General features: G+C 37.1%; 1 protein-coding gene across 2 annotated transcripts in view; it reads left to right on the top strand.

The window, feature by feature from the left end:
• LOC6506444 (serine/threonine-protein kinase NLK) overlaps window positions 1–11,705 on the top strand; it is a 59,425-nt gene extending 47,720 nt beyond the window's left edge. The window contains exons 3-8 of one of the 2 annotated variants that reach the window (XR_004310933.2): window positions 4,705–4,760; window positions 5,139–5,730; window positions 5,790–5,991; window positions 6,062–6,155; window positions 6,645–7,069; window positions 8,520–8,655. Coding sequence is in view for 1 of the 2 variants with exons in the window: in XM_001957833.4 (XP_001957869.3) it covers window positions 4,705–4,760; window positions 5,139–5,730; window positions 5,790–5,991; window positions 6,062–6,155; window positions 8,520–8,574 (999 nt within the window). In the remaining variant the exon portion in view is untranslated. Of the gene's footprint in view, window positions 1–4,704; window positions 4,761–5,138; window positions 5,731–5,789; window positions 5,992–6,061; window positions 6,156–6,644; window positions 7,070–8,519 lie in introns of both variants that reach the window. The other variant, XM_001957833.4, reaches the window with a different exon arrangement.
• The last annotated feature ends 144 nt before the right edge of the window (window positions 11,706–11,849 follow it).

An 11,849-nucleotide genomic window follows, 5' to 3' on the forward strand; every position in this document is an offset into this window, starting at 1 on the left:
TTTGTTGTGACAACACCACCATGTTTGGATGATCTGACATTTGGTTTAAAAGTCAGCGATAGAAGAAACTGTCACATACGATTCGTTCGAGTCGTTCGAATATTAAATGTCATGGTCTCTCCTGCGATTGTGATTTTAATAATTTGTCTCGAATCGGTTCGACTTCATTAGCCAGCAAATAGGCCGTGGGCTGTCTGGGCTGGAAGTCGAGTCTATATCTTGGCCATCTCGCTGTGATCATCATCATCATTAGCATTACGATTTACCTTTACGATTACCATTACCGATTTCCATGATGATGCCCACATGATGTCTGTCTTGCTTCTTGCGTGTGAATTTCGTAATGCCATAGAAGTGGGCGTTGTAAAGTAGACTACTACTACTACTACTACTACTACTACTCTATTGCCGCAACAACACCTTGCCCAATATGCAAATTTTCTATTAATATGCATAAATTTCTGTGGAGGTGTAGCAAGAAGGGGGCGCGACTTTGTTGTCAACTCAAAGATAGATGTATCTATATATGTATCTGTGTGAGATTTTTGCATCTGTTTGGGTTTCCTGTTTCATTTCCCACATGACTGACAGACATCATTCAGAGAATGGCAAACAAGTGCAATCAACTCCAAAATGGTTAGCCAGAAAGAGGGGAAAGGAACCCCCAGACCCAGACAAGTTGTTGACAAGCTTTTGGAGAGAAAAAAAATAAAGTAAAGTATAATAGAGGGAGGGACGGGCTTACTGGGCTTGGCACGTGGCTGGCCTGGCCTGGCTTGCATTTTATTGCAAATTGGGTTCTCCGTTCCATTCTCATGTGCGGGGGGGACTATTTATAACTCAATCAATGGAAGACCTTCGTTCGATGGTTTTTAAAAGGAAATTTATGTTCTCATTTTCCGACTGGAATTGGAATTGACGGAATTGATTTTGATTCGAGGCGATAGAAACAAGTTTAATTACTTGAATATTTCATTGAAAGCCATGTATTAAGCTGATAGCTGCCAGCAGTGCCCTCTTGACCCTTTCCGTCACTCCGAAACTTCAATAGCCTGGCCCCTCATATGTACCTTATGCATATTGCATCTCAACAAATCGCTGCAAAATGTTTTCGCTCCATTATCCGCCGATATTGTTGATGCTGTTGCCCATTTCAAGAGGAAAAAAAATTGAAATTTCAATAAAAACGATTTTCTGTTGTACTTTATTCCTCATTGCAGTCGTACGTGGCGCACATTTCAAAAGCATTTCTCTCATGCAACTCGGGGCGCGGCACGCCAGGAGCGTTCATATTTATTTTGCGTATTTTTTTTCCACCATCCCCCCTTTCTATGGGGGAGGGGGTAGGTGACTGTCATCCTTTCTAGAGCTCCCTAGGACGTAGGATTTCGAGAAGCCAGCTTGACTCTTGCCCTGTTGGCTGCCCAAAGTGATTGAGTTTGACGCGCTGGCAGCATCAATTGCATGCAAATTTTGTTATTATTCGCATTGCTTTCAGCAATTGAAATGCCAATTTCTGTTGGGGTTTCTTCCAAGGGATATATCTTTCAAGGGGCATATGTTTATTGAGGGAGAAATGGGGCTGGAATTAAATTATGTGGAAATAAATAAGGGTAATAGGAAATAAATAGGAGAGGATAGATAGAGAGAGTATAAAGATAAATGGAATATTTTAAGAAGAAAAATATTTAAGCAGAAAAATATTAGTTTATTTTAGTAAGAAAGAGTAAGAATAATAATAATATATATTAAAGAGAGGCCACATGCTAAGGGAAGATTAACCAAAAAACTATATATATTTAACTTGAATTTATGAAATATTAATTTTAATTTAATTATTCCTACCTCAACTACAAGTTCTACCAGAAACAATATAAAGTTTCTTGAATAATTTCCGGCTAATCAAAGGCAATCCATGTTGTATCTTCCCAAGGCCTGTGGCACCACCACCACCACCACCACCACCACCACCTTGTAATACTTAGTTTCGGTCCCTCCACCACTGCCCCACTCTATTCATTTAATTAGCCAACAAATATGTGTTGACAGCTGCTGCTTGACAATCTTTTAGCTAGAAATTTGTCCCTCGGCTTGGAATGAAAATACTTGGGAAGTCGAAGGCAGCGGTGACACTTTTGCTTTTGTTTCCTCAACTCAATGGGGGTATGGAGTGTGGGGCCAGAAATTCACTGGAAGCTACAGAGAAGATGCAGAGCTCTTGAGGAAGTTGTAGACAAGATCTGGAGCTAAGTGGGTTGCTTGGCTGGCAAAATGGGGTGGGCGGGGGGGTGGTGGCACAGCTGCTAGTTGCAAGTTGAACACGAGTTTCACTTGTTTCGCTGTCTCTGAATTTAACCAGAAACTGCTTCTCCTCAACCTACATAGTTAGTTGTTTTTGGTTATTACCGATTTTGTTTGGGACACTCTACCATCCCTCTCCTCTGGACAGAAACACTTCAAGGACACTTGAAGCTGCTGCCCCTTCTCGCAGAGCTCAGCACAATGCATAAATTTGGTTTCTGATTGCAAGCCCAAGTTGCAAGCCAAAATGTTAATTAGCTTCAAGCTGGCTGCACGTGAGACCCCAAAAAAAATAATTCAGCCACCGCCGGAATAGCAATAACAATAACCAACCACTCCGGGCCTGAGCTCCGCCAGCGGGTTCCAGCGGCAAATTACGCGCCTGCGCCGTTGAAGTAAAGCGAAGTCACCTCAAGTGCAATAAAAAGTAAAGTGCCGCAGCTAACCGAAAATACCGAAAAAAAAATCAAGAAAAAAATATATCAAGAAACTGCAAAAAAAAAACAATTGGAAATACTTGAGTTTCGTTTTTTACTTATTTTTGACTTGTTGAGAAAATGAGATTACAAGATTTTGCTTTAAAAGATTTTGTTTTTTTGATTGTTCTTTCATTACAAAAGCAATCAGTTTGTACAGATTTTGGGGTAAAGGGGTAACAGATTGTTAAAAAAGAAAAAATACATAATTTTAAGAAGAGAATATGACTGTTTTTTTTATTCTTTAGGATATAGGATTTAATAGTAATATTATTTCTTAAGAAGAGCTAGCCTTATTACATATTTTTTGGAACTAGAATCTAGTAGCTAGATAAATAAAATAAATTATTTTAGAAAGGAAATAAAGAAAGTTTAATAATAATATTATTTCTTTAATATTTTCTAAAGTCTTAACATTTTTAAACCTCTATTTTTCGTCAAAAAATGTATTCAAAATACTTCCCAAGATAAATAAAAGATATTAATAAAGTATTCTCTATTTTATTCAAAGAACTTCAAGCTAGATTCTCATTCAAGACTCAAGAACACAAAATGTAGGATTATATTTAATGAAAATCTATAAAATTTAAACACCCTAAAGCCTAAAAAAACCAGTACCAGGGTATAAAAAAAGCGATTTAAACTTTATGAGCTCGCCTCTATTTCGCCAAAAACCACAAACGCAACAAATGCAGTCGCCAAATTACAGCAGCAGAGGGGTAGTGCAACCGGAGAGGGGTGAGATTACAGAATTTTCCGAGCCAGGCCAAGCTGAGCAGACAAAGAAATAAAAATAAAAAAAATATATAAAAACAAAGAGGAGCCAAAAGGGGCTGGACGGTAAGAAGAATATCACGTCGCTCCTGTAGAGCGCAAGAAACTTTGCCACTTAAGACTGGAGACTGGAAGACGGCGGCGGTGGCGAAGGCTTAGCCGGGCCAACAAGCAACAACAACAACAACAAGCTGCTGCCACTGCCACAAGACAACAACAACAACAAGAGCAACAACAACTTGCAACCCAAAGTTGTCGGCACTTTTTGTTGTTTGGTTCGCAATGCCCCGCGAAAAGTGCTCAAAATTGCTGAACTGCTTTTTAGCTTTGGCAACTGCCGACAGTTTTTTGTTTGTGGCATGAGAGGGGGGGAGTACAGGCACGAATGTGCAACATTGTGGCTGGCAACATTTTTTTGCTGCTGCAACGGATTTAGCTTCTTTTTATTTTGTTATTTTTTTTTAAGCTTGATTTTCCCCCCTTTTTTTTCGGTCACTTTTACGCATGTTGTGTGTTTGCCCCAACTGGTGGTGGCTTAGTATAAATATTGTAAATTGATTTTAAATGGGGAGGGGGAGGAGTGTGGAGTGTGGAGTGACTGCCCCTCCGAATGACCCTCTTCCAGTTTAGATTTTTTGATGTGATTGCTCGCAGTTCCTTCATCATCATCTCCTCACCGCAAGCGAAAATAAATCAGCGCTTGTCTGTCTGGTCTTAGCTTTTTTTGTATATTTTTTTCGAATTTTTGTATATATATTCTTCTGTCCATCAGTCGTGGAAGAGACCCCCTTTTCCCCAGCCAGACTTGGCGTGTTTTGTATGTCAGACAAGGAGGAGGAGTTCCTTGCCTGGCTGGTGGCTTTTTGTTGTTCTGCTTGTGGCATTTAATGTTCCGGCAGCGCGACACTTAACATGCAACCTGATTTTTATTGCAACTCCATAATTTATGACCAGCCCCACGTAATCCCCCTTAAATGAGGTGTAAACTGTTTCCCCAGGTATTGTCTAGGGATTTTAACTTCCACCCGAGACTGTCGAAAGGTTGAATGACACTGCAATACTCGTATGTTTGCATATTTATTATAATTTATAAATGAATATTGATTTGTCGCCCGAGAGTGTGTTCTTAATTAATAAATGGCTTTCATTTCAGGTTCTTTCGGCCTTGGATATTCTACAGCCGCCGCATTTGGATTTCTTCCAAGAAATGTATCCTTTTTTACGAAAACAAATCAAAACTTTATAGATATTTTTTTCAGGTTTTCTAGTTTATAGTTTTAATTGCTCTAATAGTTTTGGCTCCTGATGATCCAACTCCAAATATTAATCCTCTCCCAACTCTAAGCTGCCCAGAAACTAAACAATATCGATTTTATAAAGTGCCGGACTATCCGGTTTTTGGGACGGCCAAGTTGCAAACTTTTGGCATAAAAGCAAATGTAACTAATTGAAAAAGTTTCCCCAGCACAAACAGACAGGGACGAAAAAGAGTCTATATTTTAGAGTATTTTTCAAGTTTTTTGTTTGTTCTTTCCACACGTATATATTGGTTTTCACCTTAACCCAATCACGCTTCGATCCTAATAGCTATGTGATAACGGAGCTCCTGCAATCGGATCTGCACAAGATAATAGTGTCGCCGCAGCACCTGTCCGCCGACCACATCAAGGTGTTCCTCTATCAGATCCTGCGCGGTCTCAAGTATCTACACTCGGCCCGCATCCTGCATCGCGACATCAAGCCCGGCAATCTGCTCGTCAACTCCAACTGTGTCCTCAAGATCTGCGATTTTGGTCTGGCCCGTGTCGAGGAGCCCGACCAGGCCAAGCACATGACCCAGGAGGTGGTCACCCAGTACTATCGGGCACCGGAGATTCTAATGGGCGCCCGCCATTACTCCTCGGCGGTGGATGTGTGGTCGGTGGGGTGTATTTTTGGCGAGCTACTCGGACGGCGTATTCTCTTCCAGGCACAGAATCCGGTCCAGCAGCTGGAGCTCATCACAGAGCTGCTGGGCACGCCCACCATGGAGGATATGCGTCATGCCTGCGAGGGTGCTCGCACCCACATGCTGCGCCGTGCCCCCAAGCCGCCTTCCTTCTCGGTGCTCTACACCCTCAGCTCCCATGCCACACACGAAGCGGTGCACTTGCTCTGCCAGATGCTGGTCTTTGATCCGGTATAGTATTTTATATTCTTATGTAATATTGGAGATCTATAATCCTCTGTCATCCTTAGGACAAGCGCATTTCTGTGACGGATGCCTTGGCGCATCCGTATCTGGACGAGGGTCGCCTGCGTTACCATTCCTGTATGTGCAAGTGCTGCTTTACGACCTCGGCTGGAATGCGGCAGTACACGGCCGACTTTGAGCCCTCCGCCGGCCAGCCCTTCGATGATCTATGGGAGCGTAAGCTGACATCCGTGCAGCAGGTCAAGGGTGAGTGTGCATCCCACCACTTTTATATAATATATGTGGGAATAATATTTAATCAACCTGATACTTGCAGAGGAGATGCACAAGTTCATAGCCGAGCAGCTGCAAACGGGTCGAGTGCCGCTCTGCATCAATCCGCAGAGTGCGGCCTTCAAGAGCTTCGCCAGGTGAGTAATGCCATTCCATGCCACACATGACAAGTGTTTCCGCCCTCCTCCCCCGAGAATATCCTTTTATCCTTTAACTATTTTCCGACCTGCACGCCGTCCTGTCCAGTCTCTCTCCAAATTCCACTCTATTAGTCAAAATTGTTAACTTTTTAATATTTTATTTGTATTCTCCTTTGAGTTTATTGAGAAAATAATTGATCATGGCTTCCTACATTTCCGCTTTTGGTAATTCCCCCCAAAAACGTTGTACCCGTCCATCCATAACTCTCTTTCTAAAACTATATCTTCTCTAACTATCTATCTATCTAACTATCTATCTATCTTCATCTTCAAACTGTCTCTATAAACTTTTTGATTATTTTTTGATTTGTAAACTTATTTTTAAATGATCTTTTTCGTTTGTTCTTTTATTTTTGTTGTTCAACATGGATATTAATATTGAAATTTCTATTAAATCGAATCGTTCGTTATATTTGCGTTGTTAAGCCAATGAGAATGAGAATATCTACTACTACTACCACTACCACTACTACTACTACCACTACAACTTGCACTGCTGCTCCTGCCGCTGCTCCACATCGCCGCCGCCTACTTCCGTCGCTGCCCTCCGATCCGATCAATAGTCGGGGGATAAAAAGATGGTTTATGATCTAGAATCTACATAGATACCAGACTCAGATCCAAGATACCTAGGCGCGCGATCGATCTCTCAAATAATGTGTAACAAATAAAGCGCAGAAGTCACAAGATATAAGATCCCCGTAATCTGCCGAACGAATAATGACTCTAATGAATAATGAATAATGAATAATGAATGAATGACGAATGAACCATATACCATGATAAAAGATACAATATACAGATACAGATACAGTCCTCGGGCGGCAACAGTCTCTCTACTCCTTTTTTAGGTCTGTTGATAAAGCGAAAAACTTTACTAAATATTTATTTATTTAGTTTATCACCCTTTGTGTTTATATCTTTTTAATATCCTTTCTCCTACCTTATGCAAAATGTGTAAAAAAAAAATTAAATCCAAATACCAAAAAAAAATAAAAACTATTATTAGTTTTAACGTTTCCCCTTTTATGATTAACTCTTAATTTTTGATTTACAATTATAATTTCATTTCCTTTAAAATGGGTATTTTTGCGTAACTCTTTTTTGTGTAAATAAATGTTTTCTTAAAAAAACAAAAAAAAATCAATCAAAAACTACAGGATAACCTGAGATACTCTATAAAATTGTTAACAAATGTCGCAGCGAAAAATTCATAAATTGGCAAGGAAAAGGAACATAAAAAATATATAATGCCAGAGACATTTTCAACTTTTTTATACAAAAAAAAAAAAAAAAAAACACCCTAAAATGGAACAAAATTATAAGCCAAAAACAAAAATATATAGAACCTCATTGCATATATCCAGCCTATACATAATCGGTTTTGTGTTTATGTTTTATGTTCGCATTCAACTCATATATCTATACATACTATATATTCGTAATCGTGTACAGCATATAAAGATTTCATCAAGTAACTTAAGCCCCATTTTTACCACAAACACACCGATATACTTGTACCAATACCGACACTGACCATCCTCCCTCCATAGATATTGCAATGCACACACCCATGGATCAACACACATCTGCTTTAGATATCTGTCCACATAACCAGACCCTTTTAAACAATTTTAAAATATTATTAATGTATTAAAAAAAGAAAAACAACTCCAAAGAGTTCCATTATCAAGCCAATCTCACTAGCTCAGTCATTGTCCTGCATAACCCCAAAAAACCAAAAAAATAATAAAGCCCAATTATGCAGTCTTCAGACAAGTCTACAAAATTTATCTCCCAACGCTTGGATTAATTTTAAATGAAATTTTAAAAACTAAAAACTGCACAAAAAATATATGTTATATTTGTACAGTTTACAAAGTGCAGCTGAGCAGCAGTGACAAAGCCAAAAGTTGACAAAAAAATAATATAAAAACCATTGAGTAGATCGCTTGAACAACTTCCACCTCCAACCAATGAATTTTTGATTCTTAAAATTAACAATTCCAAATTATAATTTGTACTTTGAAAACCGAACCCATCCTCCAAACCGACAAACTCTCTCCGTAGTCCTCTCTGTACATTTTTGATTTCGTATTTTATTTTAAGATTGTTTTAATGGGAGCTACTTTAGTATCTATTTTTGATTGTTTTTGGTATTGAATCGATGCTTTAAATGTTTTCTCTAACCTTTATGTTGTAACTGGCATGAACTGACTCTTATTTTAGATGTTGACATTGAACTGCATTTATCCAAAATTTTAATAATTAAAATATTTTATTGTTTTCACAAATCTATAGTTCGACTGTGGCACATCCCTCGGAGCTGCCACCGTCGCCTCATCAATGGGAATGACGGCAAAATGAGGCGATTGCTGCCTAAAACCGAAACAAAAGCAACTCAGCCAAACAATAAGCCCTCGCCGCAGGACTAGAGGATCCCCAAGTCCAACTCCCTTCCCCTACAAAATTCAATCCAAATCAACAGAAACCCAGAGGATGTGCAACGCAGCCAGAGGAACAACGTTTAAATCATTTTTTAAGCGCCAATCACAGCTTTTAAGCGGCGTTTGTCTGTTTAAGAGTTGATGCATTCCACCACCGAAAACATAACTAAACGAAAACAAAAATATTTAATAATATTATAGACAAACAAATATGTAACGTAACTCAACTGAAACTAGTCTAAACGAAAACAAAAACAAAACAAAACAAAACGAAAGCAAGCAATTGTAGTTAAAAAGCAGCAGCAGAGACACAAAACCCGCAAGTTACAACAAACAAAACACAAGTAACAAGCAAGTAACAAAATTAAAAGCTAAAATCTTAAAAAAAAATTGAGAGCAGATCGGGAGCAGTTTCTACGCACTAACTGCAAAGCGTAGAGGTCTTAAATAATGTTAATTTATTGGCAACAAAGAGTATGTACATTTTGTTGTGCTTGACGAGAATTGGATCGATTTAGATCGAACTTCGAATTCGAATTCAACAAAACAAACAAAAAAACACACAAACAAACAAACAAAATGTTTTATGTTAAGCTCCTAAGAAAATCTATGTATATGTAAATTGATTAGCAACACACAGACATCGTATTCATTATATATATTAATATCGCTTAACTATTAAATATATCGATATATATATTTAAAATAAAATAGTAACGAAATGCACACAAATCCCAAAATTTGTTTGCCAAAATTTACCTCAAAGCGAGCAAAAACCGAAAGCGAATAGCTATTTCAGCCACGAAATGATAAATTGATTTTCTGTTAGCTTACGATTAATAAATACATATAAAGTATGAAAACTAAATCTAATTATGTGTAGCAGCAGCTAAAGTGTTGCACGAAATGTTTAACTAATATGCTGTCTAATTTTATTTGAAATTTTGCAACTACTTTCATTTAAAAACAAAAAAAAAAAAAAACATTTGAAGCTTCAATTTTGAAACTGGTTTCTAGATGTATACTGACTAAGCGACGGTCAGAGTTTCCACAACTCGTATATATACACCTATATATATATATATATATAGCAACTATAAGCTGACCCAAACTCATTATTAGAAAAAAACAAAAACACTTACGAAAACCATTTGATGAAATTAGTTCAAAGTTTCAACTGTCGACTGAACAAAAATTACAATACATAAATTAATATTAAACGAATTAAATTAAAAGATTTCATCTTACTTTAGTTATGACAAATTTCGCTTTGATAATAGTTTTTTAAGCTTATTAACCATATTTTTAAATAAAAAAAAACATAAACTAACACAACACCGACAAAGGAAAAACCAACAAGTGGACGACACACTGCCCCCCAGTGAATGGTCCAGTCGGTCGAACCCAAACGGATGCAAAGTTAATATCTTTGTGCCCTAAGATGGTATACCGGCTGGATGAATTCGATTTTAGTTGATATATATACTTTGCTTTTAGTTGATTACCATGTAATATAGTTTAATTTTCGACTAACTACACTTCTGTCTCTCTCAATGCTCATTGCTATTGACTATATAGCTAGGGTGCAGGACAGGATCGGTTATAGAGGATCAATTGCAACGGCTTCGGCTACCCCGAACATTATATGTTTAAGACTGAGTTTTCTCATTTGACGATTGATTAATTGAGGATATGCAATATAAAAATTCAACTTTGGTTCACACGAAGGACACGGAGGAGTCTAAATAAAAAAAATTCGATCTAGCCCATAAGCACTAAACGAAATTAAACCACAATGTATACCGACTATACATATATATGTGTCTGTGCATTTTGCATTTGTAATTCGAATGTCCTTTGTCTTCAATGTTTAGAGCAAGAAATTATGAAAAAAAAAATTAAAAATAAAATGCATGAATAAATATATATATATGTTTATAATCGATGAGAAAAAATACCATTTATGATGTAGATGAAGAAAAGCTCTCGAAGAAAATTAAAAAAAACTGAAGCTAAACTAACACTTTTCCTCCACTTGAATTCTCGTAACTGTGCTGCTTTCTTATGTATGTAGTTATTAATTATAGCATTATATATATATTAACCGATATATATAAATGTATGGATTAGCATAAAAAAAAAAACAAAAACAAAAACAAACGAAAAAACAAAAGATATATGAATTCAAAACTTTCACGGAGATCTCATAGCAAAAACAAAACGAAATGAAAGAAAAGCAAAGGAAATCGGTGTGCAAGAAAGTAGAGTTTCTTTTCAACTTTTGTTTATAACTAAAGTTTTTCTTACCCATTTATATATATGTATATGTATAGAGAGTACCGATTAGAGATTACCAGCAGTTTGTTTTTTTTTCGTCACCTCATTTGATCCGAGACACTGACACTGACACACCCACTCGAATGCTAATTTGACATTTACCTTAAAATAATAAAGAAAAAAAAAGATTAAACAAAACATCATCTTACATCTTTAAGCACATTACTCCCCCTAGTTATGTAGAGCTACACATATATGGTTAGTTAGTTTTCGTTCAGCTTAGGCACCGTGTACATAACATTATCTCCAGATCCCCCACCAACATATACAGCCCACATCTCTCTATCTGCGACTAGAACAAGTAAGACAAGACAGTTAGCCAGCTACTAACTAACTTTGAGGAAATTACGAGTACGATAAGTAATGGACATGTACATTATACTACACTTACACTTACACTTGGCACCATCTTGGTCTAAACTTGGACAAGAAAACAGAAAAGTAATTCTCACTAACCCCTATATGATGTCTGATTCGGGGGGGAAAATAATCCCAAATTCTTTTCCCCACCTGATGGCTATATGAGTTCATTAGTTAAGATCAAACGAAACTCTAAACTGCATTAGTATTTGACTTGTAAACCAATTTATGGAGCCCCTAAGGATCATTCTAAACTATATATATACCTATATATATATTAGATACGTATTATGCATTAATTTACGTTAACTGAGAATAAAAACAAAAAAATTGTGTAAACTGTTTGTATAAAAAAAAAAATAAGAACAAAACAAAACAAAAAAAGAGAAGAAAACGAATCAAATTTGTTTCATTTTTTGCATTATTTGAAGAGGAGATCCGAAACCAACCCAATGCATTTGCTAATTAGAATTTATAGCTATGTATG

Source organism: Drosophila ananassae, chromosome 2R, assembly GCF_017639315.1.
Source record: "Drosophila ananassae strain 14024-0371.13 chromosome 2R, ASM1763931v2, whole genome shotgun sequence".
NCBI lineage: Eukaryota > Metazoa > Arthropoda > Insecta > Diptera > Drosophilidae > Drosophila > Drosophila ananassae.